General features: G+C 48.2%; 1 protein-coding gene across 4 annotated transcripts in view; it reads left to right on the top strand.

The window, feature by feature from the left end:
- Nucleotides 1-15,725, top strand: part of ATM (ATM serine/threonine kinase) — a 67,390-nt gene that overhangs the window by 29,672 nt on the left and 21,993 nt on the right. For 3 of the 4 annotated variants that reach the window (XM_061569382.1, XM_061569358.1, XM_061569365.1), the window contains exons 28-43: nucleotides 98-210; nucleotides 3,342-3,468; nucleotides 4,342-4,541; nucleotides 5,164-5,404; nucleotides 6,296-6,463; nucleotides 6,952-7,084; nucleotides 7,375-7,473; nucleotides 8,584-8,770; nucleotides 9,145-9,292; nucleotides 10,127-10,306; nucleotides 10,510-10,696; nucleotides 11,063-11,141; nucleotides 11,752-11,886; nucleotides 12,799-12,916; nucleotides 13,674-13,762; nucleotides 14,635-14,737. In XM_061569382.1, the coding sequence (XP_061425366.1) occupies nucleotides 98-210; nucleotides 3,342-3,468; nucleotides 4,342-4,541; nucleotides 5,164-5,404; nucleotides 6,296-6,463; nucleotides 6,952-7,084; nucleotides 7,375-7,473; nucleotides 8,584-8,770; nucleotides 9,145-9,292; nucleotides 10,127-10,306; nucleotides 10,510-10,696; nucleotides 11,063-11,141; nucleotides 11,752-11,886; nucleotides 12,799-12,916; nucleotides 13,674-13,762; nucleotides 14,635-14,737 (2,307 nt within the window). The remainder of the gene's footprint in view (nucleotides 1-97; nucleotides 211-3,341; nucleotides 3,469-4,341; nucleotides 4,542-5,163; nucleotides 5,405-6,295; nucleotides 6,464-6,951; nucleotides 7,085-7,374; nucleotides 7,474-8,583; nucleotides 8,771-9,144; nucleotides 9,293-10,126; nucleotides 10,307-10,509; nucleotides 10,697-11,062; nucleotides 11,142-11,751; nucleotides 11,887-12,798; nucleotides 12,917-13,673; nucleotides 13,763-14,634; nucleotides 14,738-15,725) is intronic. The other variant, XM_061569373.1, reaches the window with a different exon arrangement.

The raw sequence follows: 15,725 nt of genomic DNA, 5'->3' as shown, positions 1-15,725 counted from the left end.
GTCAAGCTATTTTGGGATTAACAGTCAACGTCCCCATTTTTAAAACCATCCTTTGCCTTTCCTGTTTTGCTCACTTCCCAACCCCACAACCTTGCAGAGGATAGATGAGCTGGTGCAGGCGAACCTGCCTGAGGTTGTTACGGAGTTACTTGGGACCTTGCATGAGCCCTCGACGTGTGGCGAACCGTCAGATGTTGGGCGCTATGCCAGGTGAGAATGCACCATGAAGTGGCCTCTTGCTTTGACCTGGTGAGAGCCCTCTGAGATGATGTGCGTGTGTGTGTGTTTTGTGGGGTAACTTCAATGCCCGAGTTGGTCATGATGCTAGCATCTGGTCTGGAGTGATTGGAAGCCAAGGGCCAGATCAGCTCAATAACAACAGGAGGAGGCTGCTAGATTTTTGTGCAGCCCATAGGCTTGTAATTACCAACACGCTGTTTTGGCATCAGCGCATCCACACAACATCGTGGGTGCATGCCGGGTCCAAGCAAGAACACCTGCTGGACTACATAAGGATGGAACAGCAGATGCGGGCCCATGTCCTTGACACCAGGACCTGGTGTCAAGGACATGGGGCATCGACTTGTAAGATGTGCCTGCCATTCTTCCACTCCGGTGGTGGGTGTACACCCAGGACCCCATTCAAACCTATTGTGGCATGGTCTCAGCTAGCTAATGAAAGTTGCAAGCGAGAATTTCATCATCGCTTGCGGCTGGGGTTGGCATCGTCCCCCACTCCTCCTGATGTCGAGGGGAAATGGGCGAGGTTTAGAACTGTGGCTCATGCAGCTGCAATGGCTGCTTTGGGTACATGGTCCAGACCTCCTCAGAGACCCTGGCTGACAGAGGAGGTGTTCAGGCTGGCTGAGAAAAAGCGACAGGCCCACTCTCATCGTCTACAGCATCCCACAACAGAGAATGAGGAGGCTTACCGCAGCCTTCGCTCGGAGGTTCGGAGAGCCGTGAGGCGCTGCAAGGATGGTTGGTCGTCGCGGGTTGCTGAGGAGATGGAGTCTGCCTCAATGGCCCGCGATCACAAATCTCTCTTTAATTCCATAAAAAAAGTTACCTGCAGTGCCACACCTATTACCATCATTAGAGGAAAGAACGGTGATCCAATTTCCCATCCCCAGGAACAGGTTTGCAGATTTGCTGAGCATTTCTGTGGGGTCCTGGGGGAGGGGAAATCCCACAGCCTGGAAAACATCTTGGGACAGAGTGGGGACCCTGCTGAGGCTGCGGTGCCTCAAATATTGGAAGAATAAGTCACCCCCTGTGAATGGCTGGCTGAGGTGCCATCTGTTGAGGAAGTACTGAGGGCGATCCAGAGCCTGAGACCAGGAAAGGCACCAGGCAGAGATGATCTCCCAAGCGATATGCTCAGGGAGGGTGGCGTTTGTGCACAGACTGCACTACATGACATCATAACAACAATCTGAACCACTGGATGGGTTCCGCGGGATTGGAAGGATGCCCTGGTGGTCCCCCTCTTTAAGAAAGGGGATCGCACAGACTGTAATAACTACAGGGGCATCTCACTCCTCAGTGTGCCGGGAAAGGTCCTGGCAAGGATTATTCAACATCGCCTTGCCAGACATGCTGAGGAGAGGCTTGCAGAGCCCCATTGTCGTTTCAGGAAAGGGCGGTCCTGCACAGATGCCATATTTTCTTTCCGTCTGCTGCAGCAGAGGTGTAGGGAATTCCAACAAGACCTACATCTCTGCTTTATTGACCTGGTCAAGGCCTATGATATCATCAGTAGGCTTGGGCTCTGGGTTGTTCTTCGTGCTTTCGGAGTCCCTGACCCATTGCTCACGATCATTAAGGACCTTCATGATGTTGAGTGGGCCCGGGTAAATCTACGTGTCCGGGAATCGGAGCCATTCTCTGTTCACTGTGGGGTGCGACAGAGATGTCCTCTGGCTCCCACATTATTTACCATCTATTTCGACCGTAGTTCGTGAAGCCTTCAGAAATTTTCATTTGGTGTCGATACAATGGGAGGCTGATTGATGCTCGGTTACGGTCAAGGGATGGCTACCTATTGCTCAACCATGTTATAAATGCCAATGATCTGGTAATTGCTGCTCAATCAGATGAGGAGTTGGAGGCGCTCCTGCTGAACCTGGAGCTTGCCACTAAGAGGTGGGGACTTACCATCAGCCCCACCAAAACTAAGCACTTGCCTGGGTATTTTGTACTATTGGGTCATGTAGCCCGCATGCCCAGCCACCGCATGCCTAAACAGCTTTTGTTCGGCCGGATCAAGGGGGCTAAACAGGCGCGGCACGGGCTAGAGAAGAGATGTAGTGATGTGGTACAGGAGGATGTGGAGCTGAGTGGACTTGCCGATGACTGGTACCAGCGGTGTCAAGATCGGCCTCTGTGGAGGAGGCTCGTGGAGGACGCTACTGGGCAGTTGGAGGCAGTCGCCCTCCAACAACAATGGAGGGTGGAGGAACGACGCTCACAATAATGAGCGGAGCGCCGGGTGGCTAAAGCACAGAAAGTTGGCACAGTAGGGAGCACAGGTGGTGCATCAGCCAGTCATCTCAGTCATCTCAGTAAGTCGACCCGTGGCACCTGGGTCTGCCCCGTGACCTCCTGCCAGCAGGCGTTCGACACTTCACGTGGCCTCAACATGCACATAGCCTTGCACAAGGTTCGTGGTGACGTCACCGCCACTTAGTGGCGAATGGTGGTAGGAATGATAGCGTAGCAATTAGCGCGCTGCACTACGCTGCAAACCCGAGTTGGATTCCCGCTCACGGCCAACACCAGTGGCGATTATCTAAATCAGTCCTGGTCCTCCCCTCGGTCGACTCGGCCTCAAATGATTACCTCGTGCGATGTGTCAACATCGCCACTGGGGAGACAAAGGCGGGTGTGGTGCTGGCCACCCACCCCTTCATCATCCATGCTGGCCCTCATAGGTGCTCGCTAACAGCACTTGCCCCAACAGCCTGTTAGGCTTACATGGGGAATCTTTTTTCGTGAAGACAATTAATTGGATACATCAATCGAGAGGCGAGCAAGTTCTTAACGTTTGTATCCACATGCAAGCTTCAACTCCTACAGAACGCAATTGTTTGAATGTGGCAATCGTAGAGCAATTTCAAGGTCACAGATTCTCATCAGCAGGATGAGGCTTCACAAACGAATGGCACTGGTTACCCTTGTATTTTTTAAGGAAAGGGGGAAGGGTTTGGACTAGTTTACTTCCTGGGAGATGCTCACAGCAAGTTGTGCCTCACATTGGTGCTTGGTTGGCTGCTCTTGCCATTAGAATTTGTGAGGAGTATTTAATTTAGACTTGACTTGTCGTCGCGGTTCTGTCACAGCGAGCTGGACCCCGCTCCAAACCCTCCCACGTTCTCCGCTTACGTGATTCGTGCCTCCATGGAATACCTGGGCAAGTGCCACGGCGGCGTTGGCAAGAGTCTCATTGGACACCTGGCACGGACGCCGGTATGAGTTCAAATCCCAGTCCTGGTCGGTTTAGCCTCACGTTTATCAGCACTTCCTTTGTCATTGTCATCAACAGTAGCAGCGTCATTCTGTATTATCGGAATTATCAAGTCATCCTCATCATCGTCATCACTAGCACAGCAGCATTATCATGCATTCATCATCAGCAGCATCATCTATCAGGAACATTGTCATCGCTATAATCTTCATCAGCAGCATAATCACTTTCATTACCGCCATTGTCAGCGTCAGTTGCTGCAGCATCATTATCAGCACCATCACTACTTTCATCATCATCAATAGCAGCAACAAATTCAACACCATTATCATTAATATAATCTATTCTATCAGCTTTGTTGCCACCATCATCATCACTTACCATTACCACTATAGTTATCTTTTTTTTTGTAAATTTTCCAAATGTTATCTCGAGCGTGCTATCGGGTCTTGTTATGAGAAAAAGTATCCATTTGGCAGATCTACCTCGAAGGTCCCTTCAAAGTGACCTCTGGTTCACACAATCGGAAGCTACAGAGAGTAATGTTCATCACACGACGGTCAAGCCGATATGTTTAATTCTCAAAAGCTGAAACTACATTTTATTGCAAGATTTTATTTAATGTCACGAGTTTTTTTTGTGCAGTCTTAGGTTAACCCAGCTGACACCATGAGCTCCCTACACTTGCAAACCCCGTTTAATCAGAGGCAGCGGTCGGCATACGAATCCAAGATCTCAACACTGTTAGCTCAGCACTCTTGACCTCTACACAACCTTGTGATCTCCACTATAATAATCATCGTCATCGTCGTCAGTGCATGTCGCCTTGGAGTTTGCGTGTGACACCACTTTTCTCTCCGCTTCCGCACCCGTAGGACTCCATCCAGAAGATCCTCCTGGCCGTCGGGCAGCAGGTACAGCTGGCCACGGATGCCCACGAGCGCCACCGGGTCCTCATGATGTACCGCCTGTTCATCGGGCACCTGCTAGGGGAGCTGCAGGATGGCCTCGGCGGCTCGGGGGCCTTCGTGCTGCGCGACGTCATCTACACTCTCGTTCACCTCATCAACAGCCGGTGCCGCCGCAACTCCGTCAGCTCACTCTCCCATGGCGGGGGGGGGGGGGGGGGGGTGGTTCGCAATGGCCTTGTCAGAGGCACCTCGGCCTGCATTGCCGAGATACTGGGTTCAGGCACTGGAGTGATGTGACAATTTCCTAGGTGGGCTCTTATTGGCCGTGTCGGAGACGCAGAGCCAGCACTGCCGTGATTCTGCGTTGAAACCCCCCCAGGATTACGTGTATTTCTCAGAGGTGCTTATAATGGCCATCTTGTGTATGGCTGCATGAAAAGCAACTTGTATGTCTATGTTCAGATAATTTAGCCAGGAATGTCTTCAGTTGTGCTCGATGGTCTAGACTATTTCCACAATCACACACTGGGCTTTATTTGAATTTCCACTTGTTTAGGTAGTGGGTGGATCTGGCTTGCGACATCCAACACAAATCCAAACTTTATTCAATGGACCGATACATAACCCCCCCCTCGTCCCACTAATTATTGGATGTCGAGATGCATTTTAGTTTAGAGACAAATGGGATATCACAGTTTGGATTTCTCACGGTACTGGATTAAAAAACAGCACCCACTCTCTTAGTTAAAAAGGGGCTTTCTGTGCGGCGTGTATTTAACCCATCAGCCCCAACGTCCAGGATGAAACATCTGCTCGGAGTTTCAGCCTTTGCCTTGACCTCTTGAACGTGTCCTGCCGTGCTGGAGTCAACTGGAGGCCAGAGGCTCTGGCTCCACACCTCCACGCCATTGTCGCTGCCCTCCTGCCACTCATTACCTGGACATCCCCACCACAACAATCATCATCAACATCTTCATCGACATCGTCACAAAAAAAACATGGTTACGCAAGTGACATCGCAAAGCAGGTCAGTTTAGCGTCATTGCGAAGTGTCACTTTGCGTGAATTGCACAGGGAGTTGGCACCCGTGGGTCGTGTGCTGTGCAATTGGTTCTGTCTGTCTAGGTTAAAAGACCTTGCTGTGCTACACTTAATGGCAATTGGTATCTGAATCTGGCTTTGGGCCTCCCATAGGCCTCTACATGTACAGCTGTTTTCAGTCCACTGATGGATGAGGGCCTCCCCACTCCTGGAGAGTATTGGACTACACTTCACTTTGCTGTTCAGTGTGGGTAGGGGAAGTCAGAGATCAAAGAAGTATGGCACAACAATGCATTTTCTGCACTTTCCTATGCTGGCCACCACATAGGCCCACAGCCCCTTTGCCAACATCGTTATGCATTACAGTCGCCCATCCATTCACTCAACCCAGGCTCAACCCCGCTTTGCTTCTGATATCTCACACGATCTGGTGCATTACGGGGGATTTCGTCATAAGCCCCATCAGGTATATTCTGCCTGAATTGAGTAACTGATGCAGCATTATTGTAGATGTCAGCGCTGGAGAAACAAAGGTGGCCAAGCACGTGGCCATGCCACCCCATCGTAGCGCTTGGAGTTGTCAGAGTGATGTTCTTGCTGCATTGTAAACCCAAATTATCTGGCTTCAATTTCCAGCCCTTTACAACATCAGTATCGAGTTGTTACCTTAACCTCCCTTTGGCCTTCCCTAGGTTGACTGAGCCTTAAATGAGTATTCGGCATTGTATATGAACCTCAGTACTGGGGAGACAAAGGGAGGTGGGCATGGTGCTGTCCACACCACCCCTTCATGTGCCGTTACGGCTGTAATTGGTGTTCACCAATGGCATGTGCCCTTCAATCTTACGCAGACTCATTGGGAATCATCGTGTCTCAGCAGGCCTTGGCTCTGTTGGACTTCTTGGTGATCAACTGCCAGGCTGTAGAGCCTCTATCCCGTGCTCTAAGCCGTCTGGACCCCTTCCCACACCAACAAACCCTGGAGCACCTGCGATTGGCCCAGGAAAGGGTTAAATACCAGCACGGAAAGCTGTCCCTGCTGCAGGTGAGGTGAAGGTGTAACCTGTCACATCCAAGCTTTGTATGGTTTCTTGTTCTGCCTCGATTGTACAGTTATCTTTGCTGCATCAGCCTAAACGTAACATCGGCATTCTATTTCCATATCATTCCCATGTATCTTTAATTAATTGATTCTTATACACGTGATTTGATGCACATATTGTGAGTGTAAGATGTGATTTTAATCAACAAATAAGTGCATTCCTAGCCAAATACTCTCAGATGTGGGATGTGCACATGCACGTTAAAGATCCCTTCACATCATTCACAAGAGTAGACCTTTGTATGCCAGTGTCATGTTCCAGAAAAAAATAATTGGAATATACAGAGCAATCATTGTCACCTGCAAAAAATTGGCAGGACCTTCCTGAAATAGAGTCATGAGACTTGGGCTTTTATGGGTAAACAAGCATAATAATAACAACAAAATAATATTAATCCTGCTTTTCACACTCACCACGTTATTCTTGCCAGGAGTTGGAGCACTTCCTGTCGGCGGGCGTCTGGCAGGGCCTGGCCGGGGCACGCGTCGAGGGTGTTCGTCACCTGCATGTGCAGCTGGCGCAGCGCAAGGAAGAGCTGTGTGGTCTGCTTGCCGCCCAGAAAGGTCAGCACCACTCTACATATGTATGTATGTTGAACTTCTTTCGCACAAATGAACCACAGTAGCTGCTGATCTCGTCAAGGAGCATAAACCATCACGCGAACTCCAGGCAAGCCTCGCAGCGGCTTTTGGCTGGCCATCGAACAAAGACGGTCACTGCAATCTATATTGAAAACTCATTGCTTTAGAACTGCTTTTTGTGTTTAGTTTGTTGTCTATCCCCCGCACCTCCGATCAGCAAGGTTGGCTACATACGGTGCGAAAGAAGTTCAACATACGGGCTGTTGTTGCAGATGCCTTGGAGGGTGGCGTGCTGATCCGTTTAGTGGGTGGCCTGGTGCGCATGAGCCGGACTGCCCTGGCCTCTCCAACCGGGGCTGAAGATACTCTGGGTAACTCATCCTCGTGATCATCGCCACACAACACAGCGTAGTTTAATGTTGAGTTGAATTAAAAGTATATCTCGAGGTGGTTGTGTCGCCCAACATAAAATCCATCAAACTGTTTCCCTCCTCAAGGAAGCATTGTGCGGTGATCATCTCTCTTAATGCCAATTAGCCAGTGGTGGAAATTCTACATTTCTCTGGCAGGGACCTGTCACTCGATAGGGTTCTTCTTTTCGGTGGTATAATTTGAGCATCAATCATAATTAAATACGGGCATTTGAAAATCCAGTTGATGGCTTCAGGAGATAATGAGTGTGCACCACTCGTACGACCTTGAAATGCTCGTAATGGACAGGAGTTTATAGTGTGTTGTTTGGCACGGCGCGGCGCAGTCGCCCACTGGAGAATCTTTGGTGAGCAATTAATAACTTCCCTTGAAGGGATACTTATTGTAACAGCCATGGGGGAGAGCTTGGGCTGTCGAATTACCAACCAGGATTTGAACTCGGAAGTTTAAAATGGTCAGTCGTGTGATCAAACCACAGGTTTATAGTTCTCATGTCATTGCACTAAGCCCACACCTCTGAGGTTCTGTGTTATGCTCCAAGTCAGCCGTGCTGTTTCTCTTGTAGGGACTTGGTAAAGACCGAGTGCACAATTGATTGATTGCATACACAAACTTTTGTGAAAAATTAGTTGCGTGTTCAATTTGGCTTTTTATCCATAGAAGCTTCTCAAGACCACTTCCCTAACTCACCCACACATTCAATTGCACATCCACCTCACATCACTCACCCTCATTCACTAACTCCACACCCCAGTAATTCACACGCTTACTCATCCATCCAGCCACTCACTTACCTATCCTTTGACTCAATCATTTACACACCTACCTACCCACTAACTCACTCATTCAATCACCTTTACACCCATCCAGCCACCAACCCACCCACCCACTTAACTAACCATCTACTTAACTAACAATGTATCTACCTAGCAATTAAATGTCTTACTGTTTCGCTTGACAGCTCAGTCTCTCACTCAGTCACCCACCCACCAATCTAATCACCCACTCATTAAAATCCAGAATCAATTGTTTATTCTCCAAAAATACAGAGGCTGTGGCTGCCTGCCTTGGCGAGCTGGGTCCCGTCGCTTTCTCCACCACGGCCCTGGAGAGGGATACTGAGGGCCAGCCCTGGGGTCTGTCGACCTCCATCACCCCCCAGGACCCCGGATCCATCACCACACAGTGGACGGACATGGCCGTGGCACTGCTGAACGACTCACTGACTGACAGCAGGTGGTGACACTGCCTCATGACGACTTCGTATATTTAATTCTGCTCTTGTAGTTGGGAGTGATTAGATGGATGGCTGTCTGAGTGGGTGCCTGGATGCCTGGGTGTGTAGATGTATGGTTGAGTGTGGAAGCGAGTGCATTTGTGGTTAAGCCAGTAAATTTGTAAGTGAGCATTTGGGTATACGCTTGACTGAACGAATGTTAAGTTAGTAGTTGAGTGAGTGAGAGAATGAGTAGTTGAATGTGTAGATCATTAAGTGACTCAATGGTACCAATTGTCAGTGCAAGTAAATTTTAACTCAACATTTCTCTGCTGCTCATGCTACCACTGCCATCCCTTCCGTCGTCACCACCGCTCGCTGTTTTCCATGCCAGTGTGGAGGTCCGAGCAGCCAGCTCCACTTGCCTGAAGGCCGTGCTTGCCACGCGCGCTGGCGCCGAATTCTGGGAACGTCAGGCGGCCCTGCCTGAGACAGAGTTCTTCCTGCAGATCCTCGCGCCCTTTCGCAACCCTAAAAAGAAGGCAAGTGCGGTGTAGCCAGGCAGCTCTTACAGACTTAGCACCATCTCCCCATCTTTACGTTTAGTCCTGAATGAGAATGAACTGGAACGGTGGCGAAGTGATTAGCCGACTACGCTGTAAACCCGGCGATCTGACTTATATTAAATTCTGGCTCGCTGCTAATATCAATGGTGAGTGATATGTGAGCTGATCCTGGACCGATCCCCCGCAACCACCACTGACTTAGCCTGAAAAAGCTTTGTCCAAAAAAAAGTGAATATGTTAAGCTAAAATGCCAGAACACACAGCATGGGGTGTGCACGGACGGAACCCAGAGCCACCACCAAGGCCAGAGTTATGTGTAGGCCTCCTGTACACACTGTAAGAGGAATTAAATACAATACAGCACTGCATAGTAAAGTATATGCTTTTGTATGTTTATCAGAATCTTGATGTGCCGTACTCAACAGTAGCAGGGGAATGTCACTCCTGTGACAAGACATTTGTTTCCCACTGCAATTTGCATTCTGCTACGATGATGAGCTATGCATTGCTTTTAGGCCTATAGGACACATGGCACTTATATATCTGTCTTAGCCTAATTGTCGATAGTCCTGCTTACATCACTGTTGATAAACAGTGTTCAAATGCATCTCCAATCCCAACAGTTTATAAACTATCACAGTGCAAAATACTCGTATACATTTTATGTTAAATTTTATAAATGCCTTCACTGCTCTGAAAAAGGCTACTGCCCAAAACGACCAGCACACAATACATGTTTGACAGTGTTAACATAACAGTGAAACTTCTTCATTTCTGTTTTCATGCCTGATTTGACCCTTGACCCCCCAGTGCTTGGAGCTGCCGCCCCTGCCACTGGACGGCCGCCCCTCTAAAGAGCTGGAGAGTGATACATTATGGGAGCCGGACGGTGGTAGCCATGATCTGTGGCTTAAAGGCTTAACGTGTGCACTCATCCGAGGCGGTGCAGCTCGCTGCGACGTCTTGCGTCTGCTCGGGCCCATCTGTGAGGTAAGGGGCTCTGTGTGTTTACAGCCAGCTTGTTTATTGAGCCGTTCGAGTGAGTTATCAGGTGGAAAACTTGCCTGTTCTAGATCTTCTAATTTCCGAGAAAATTAAGCACACGTTTTCACCAAGATATTCTCATATGGTGGTGGTGGTGATGATGACCCTTCTGCACTCTGGCCCTGCATGCGTGTGTGCTGCGGCTGTAGGCCAAGGCGGAGGTTTGCGAGCGAGTGCTCCCACTGCTGCTGCACGATGCTCTCCTGGGCGACGCTGAGGTCGGTGGCGGCTGGATGCTTCTCATCTCGAGCCACCTCATGAGGGTCCTTCAGCCCCCACGGCGGTCCTCGGCACAGGGCTCCTCCAGGCCCACCACGCCAATGCTCGCTGCTGGAGGTGGGGCCACCCTCCTGCTTTGTGCGATGAGCTATGGATTCTCGATTCTATCTGTGCAATTTTTTTAGTGTTACCCCCTAAGCGTATGCATGGGTTTTCTGCAGCTGCTCCAGTTTCTTCACGATACTAAACACTCATAAGTGGATTTGGTCAAACATCCCAAAACAGGGGGTCTTCCTTAAAAAGAGCCCTGAATATTAGTGGGGCTTTTTCTCATCTTAATGGGTTCATACTTTGTAAGTGATTGGACCTATTGATTGATTGAATGAAAACAAGTGTATTAATTGCTGAATGTGTCGAAATGCTGTTGCTATTGTATGTGAAGCTCTTCTGTGCCGATGTGGTCACCGTGCGATCTTTTTGAAGATGCCTCGGGGGTACATGTGGACCCGGTGTCTGTGCGTTCCGTCCTCCGGGCCATCGGCTACCTGCGTCGCCACCAACGGTAATGTCGTACACTCATAGTGCGCGCACACACACACACACTGCTTACACCACACACACCACACTCTTTACACACACTGCTTACACCACACACACTGCACTCAATACACACACACACACTGCTTACACCACACACACCGCACTCCATACACACACACACTGCTTACACCACACACACCGTACTCCATACACACACACACACCACACAAAGACAAGGATCCCCCGTAAAGCTTATAACAGACTGTTAGTGCAAGTTCTGTTAGCGAGCACCTAAGAAGGCCAGCACGGCACACGAGGAGGTAGGTGGTCAGCACCACAGCCTTTGTCTCCCGAATGGCTATGTTTACACACCGCACCAGGTACTCAATTTGAGGCTTAGTCGATGTAGGGGAGGCTCCGGACCGGTTCAGATAATCGTCACTAGTGTTGGCCGTGAGCGGGAATTAAAGTCGGGTCACCGGGTTCGTAGCGCAACATGCTAACCAAAGGACCACCACTCCCCGCCACACCTACAACATACACGCACCTACCACATCACAACTATTCTCACTACACGCAAAGTTGTGGTCGTTGCTGCCGTGGTTGCGGCCATGTGCATCTGCGTGTGTCAGGCCCAACTCGCAAACGCCCTGGGACAACAACTTCTGGCTGAGTCTCAACCACCTGCAGGTGGCGAGCGCGGCACAGGCGTGCGGGGCACACTTCACCGCACTGCTCTACGCCGAGATCTATGCCGGCACGCATCGGTACAGCCACAGCACTCGCTCGCTTGCTCAGCCTCGCACACGCGGCAATAGACGGATCAATGTATATTCAGCCAGGTGGATGGCTGTATATGCAATTGGATGGATGGATGGGTGATTATTTGGATATATTGACTAGAAAAGAAGGAAAAGACGCGTACAGACAGAAGGATGAACTGATAAATGAATGGACTGAATCATGGACAGGTATATTTATGAACAGTAGACCTCTAATAATTCACTTCCTGTCTTGCCTGCAGCAATTCAATGAAGTGCCATCATTCTGGTTCATGACTAGATTAAAGAATCAATTCTTTTTTGTCTCCTTTTTACAGTGTAATTTGTAAAGTTTTGTTGCACCATTGAGCAAATGTAGCATGAACATATTATATGTACTGCATTTGCATTAAATATAAATATTCAATTATTACATAGACAAACAGATGTGTTTCTTGAGCATAAGATTTGATTTTAAGTGATGAATCGATGTTTTATTATATGCATAATGGCCAGGCAGGTGGACGTAGATTGATTGATCAATGGGTAGATAAATTATGGATGTATGGATATGCCATTTATAGAACGAAGAATTGCCTGAAGAATGGGAGGTAGGATAGAAGGACAGAACGGTGGATGGGTGGATTGATGGATGGACAAAATAACGGACAAACATATGACAAACGGATGGATGGACAGATATGCATACACAGAATAGTGAATGATGGGTGTGGAGGTGGACATACTGATAGATGGGTGGACACACACGTAGTTGGATAATTGGACTGATCGACAGATGAACTGACGGATGGATGCACAGAGAGGTGGGACAGGTGAAAGACAGTCAAGCATCTGTGATCACATTACTCAACCACCTCACCATGTCATCCACTCCTGCCATCGTTGATGCAATCTCAGGCCCCAGGATGGCAGCGGTGATTTCAACGGCCGTTCGAGCCATGATGAGGACAATCACAAGTCGCTGCTGGAGAACATCAGCGAGACAGGGATGGATGAGGCGAACATCAGCCTGCAGGTCATACGATGAGCATAATGTGTGCTTCGTGAATTGGATCAGTAAACGTATAAGGATGAGGATTTGTATTAATATGGTGCTTGCTTAAATGCCTCGGCAAATCAAAACGCCTTATATCACATGTCGTATCAGCCATGTGAATGCCATACTGCAGTCTTACCAATGTGACCCACAGTGGCAGCTGTCGCTTTTGTAGCACAGATTTTACACAGTACCAGCCTGCACGTGGGCATCAGTCTGCCAGTCAGGGGTGACGCTGCAATGTGGCTTTATCCACTTAATAAATTTGCAAGCAATTGATCACATTTTCCAAATTTGCACCATAACGCCAGCAACAAATGGACTACTCTTGTTCGAGTAACAGCGGGATCTTTAACGTCCGCTACAAAGCATATGGCGCAGATTTAATGATAATACACTCGATATTGTTTGAATATGCTTTTTGATAATGGCTGCCATTAACCTCTTAATGTTACGTGATTACTCAAGTGACATTACATGCAAAAATTTTTTTTTTAAACGTACGGCCCTTTGTCACTCCACTGCTGGATGAAAGCCTCACCACGACATGTCGGTCATGGGGCTTTTTTGATCATATTTCGCAAGGCTGGTCAGAATGGGTTGGTGAAGAATGGCAAACCAATATATTTTTTTAATAGTTTTCTCTTTTTACATGTTATTATCGATAACACTAACACACTCAAATTAACAACCCTGGTTCGAAAATGAGGTTTTTGTTTCCACCGTGTGACTCCAGGATCTGCTGCTGGAGGTTTATAGAAGCATCGGGGAGCCCGACAGCCTGTACGGCTGCAGGAGAGGTCACCCTGTCCATGCCCTGGCCAGGTGATTTCCTCCTTTCCATCATCGAAGCGCTCATGCGAGCACATGCAAATTCTGGCACCATGCGTGTTCTTTTTACTGCTTTCCAACGAAGGTTGAAAGTGTTAATGAATTAGCCATACCTGTCTGCCTGTCTGTCTCTCCAACTATCCATCTCTGTCTATCTATATTTTGAACTACAAAACCTTGCTGATCTCGTCAGGAGCATAAACCAGCACGCTAAATCTGATCATTTTCATAGCGGTTTTTGGCTAGCCATCGAATAAAGATGGCCACTGTATCATGCGGTTTCAGATGCACTTCTACGGGGACAGTCTGGAACACCCGGTATTAGGAAGCCAATGGAGCTATACACTTTTAAATCTAGATTTAAAACTAATTTCTTTAGTACTGCTTTTTGTTTAGTTTGTCCTTCCCCTGCACCTCCGATTAGCACCGTTGACTACGTACAGTGCGATAGAAGTTGAACATACATACATCTGTCTGTCGGTCTGTAGCTGTGGATCATGATACATCTCGTAAAGATGATCGAATGTAAATCACGTGTTTTAGTTTAAAGTTCATTACTATTTAGGACTTGCGCTATAGAAAACTGGCCAAAACGGAAGGTGCCATTGTTATTATTGCAAATTAATACTTTCGTGGACAAATACATATTGCAAAGCATTACGGAAGCCATGCACTTTCATGAGTTTGTTTCATTATTTCTCATTAATGAAGATTCCAACCCATGTCAAACTGGGTCACGCAATTATAATACTAATTTACAAGAGAGTCAATTTGAGATTGAGACTTCTAAGATAAACCTTGAAATTGATTCTGATTTCCTCATACTTGTTTATATGTGTGTCGTGTGTGTGTGTGCCCTGCTGAAGGGTGCGCACCTATGAGCATGAGGGGGAGTGGGAGAAGGCACTGGGAGTGTATGACCTTGACACGGCATTGCCCATGGGCGTCAGGCAAGCGGGGATCTTACAGGTACCGGTGCCAAATGGCATTTCAAATAAAAATTCCCCCCCCCCCGCCCCTACCCACTTCATTGACCTATACACTTTGGATCCTGTAAGTGCTGGAACTGGGCCTCACTTCGCATTAGAAGTTCCCCTGCTGCTTCACCTCCACATTCACCTCCACATTCACCTCCACATTCACCTCCACATTCACCTCCACATTCACCTCCACATTCACCTCGGATCCTGCAGGAGCACACTTTGGACTCCATTCACAATAAAAGTGTGCCCGTGCACATTTTAGTCATCTGTTCATCTCAGATCCTGTAAGTGCTGGTGCTGGACCCCGCTTCATATTAAAAGTACCTTCTATTCACTTTACCCATCCCTTCACCTAGGAAAGTGTTGTAGGCTGCTGCGGGGCTATGCTGTCAGCAAAGAACAGTGTAGAAAAATGCATTACACTGCCTACACTGCCCACCTTCATCAACCCACACCAACCAGTGTGGTGAAATATGGTCAAATGACTCCCACAACCCGCACTGCGGGATAAGGCCTCATTCAGCAATGGGTTCATAATAGGGCTATCCATGTACATCATAAAGACAATCGTCATCCCCTGATGACGATTGATTGTGTTGCGATCGAAACGTCGTTATATTTTATTATTTTTCTAACTACGCGGCTTTACTTATGATTGCACTCTTGTTGGAGATCATCGACAGAGTGATGCTGTTATTTACCATAAGGAAGCCTAAATTAGTCTCAATACTTGCTGTCACGATGTTGGTTCGGCCGACTGAGCATTGTCGCTCTTTTTCAGAAGCAAACTGGCCACAAATGAAGTGGCTTATCATGTGGAATTTATCGCATCCAAATACTCTCAATGCATGTTTCTAAAAGTGGAGGGAAAAACCGAAGAACATGCAAACTGCAAACATTTGTGTGTCAGGGTCGGGATCGATCGAACCCATAACTTCCTGCATACCAGGCAATGGAGTTAACATCTCGCCACC

The sequence above is a fragment of the Lethenteron reissneri genome, chromosome 6 (genome assembly GCF_015708825.2).
Source record: "Lethenteron reissneri isolate LAM-NWPU_2019-01 chromosome 6, ASM1570882v1, whole genome shotgun sequence".
Lineage (NCBI taxonomy): Eukaryota > Metazoa > Chordata > Hyperoartia > Petromyzontiformes > Petromyzontidae > Lethenteron > Lethenteron reissneri.
Note: the sequence above shows the minus strand (reverse complement) of the source record. Positions and strands in the feature narration are given on the sequence as shown.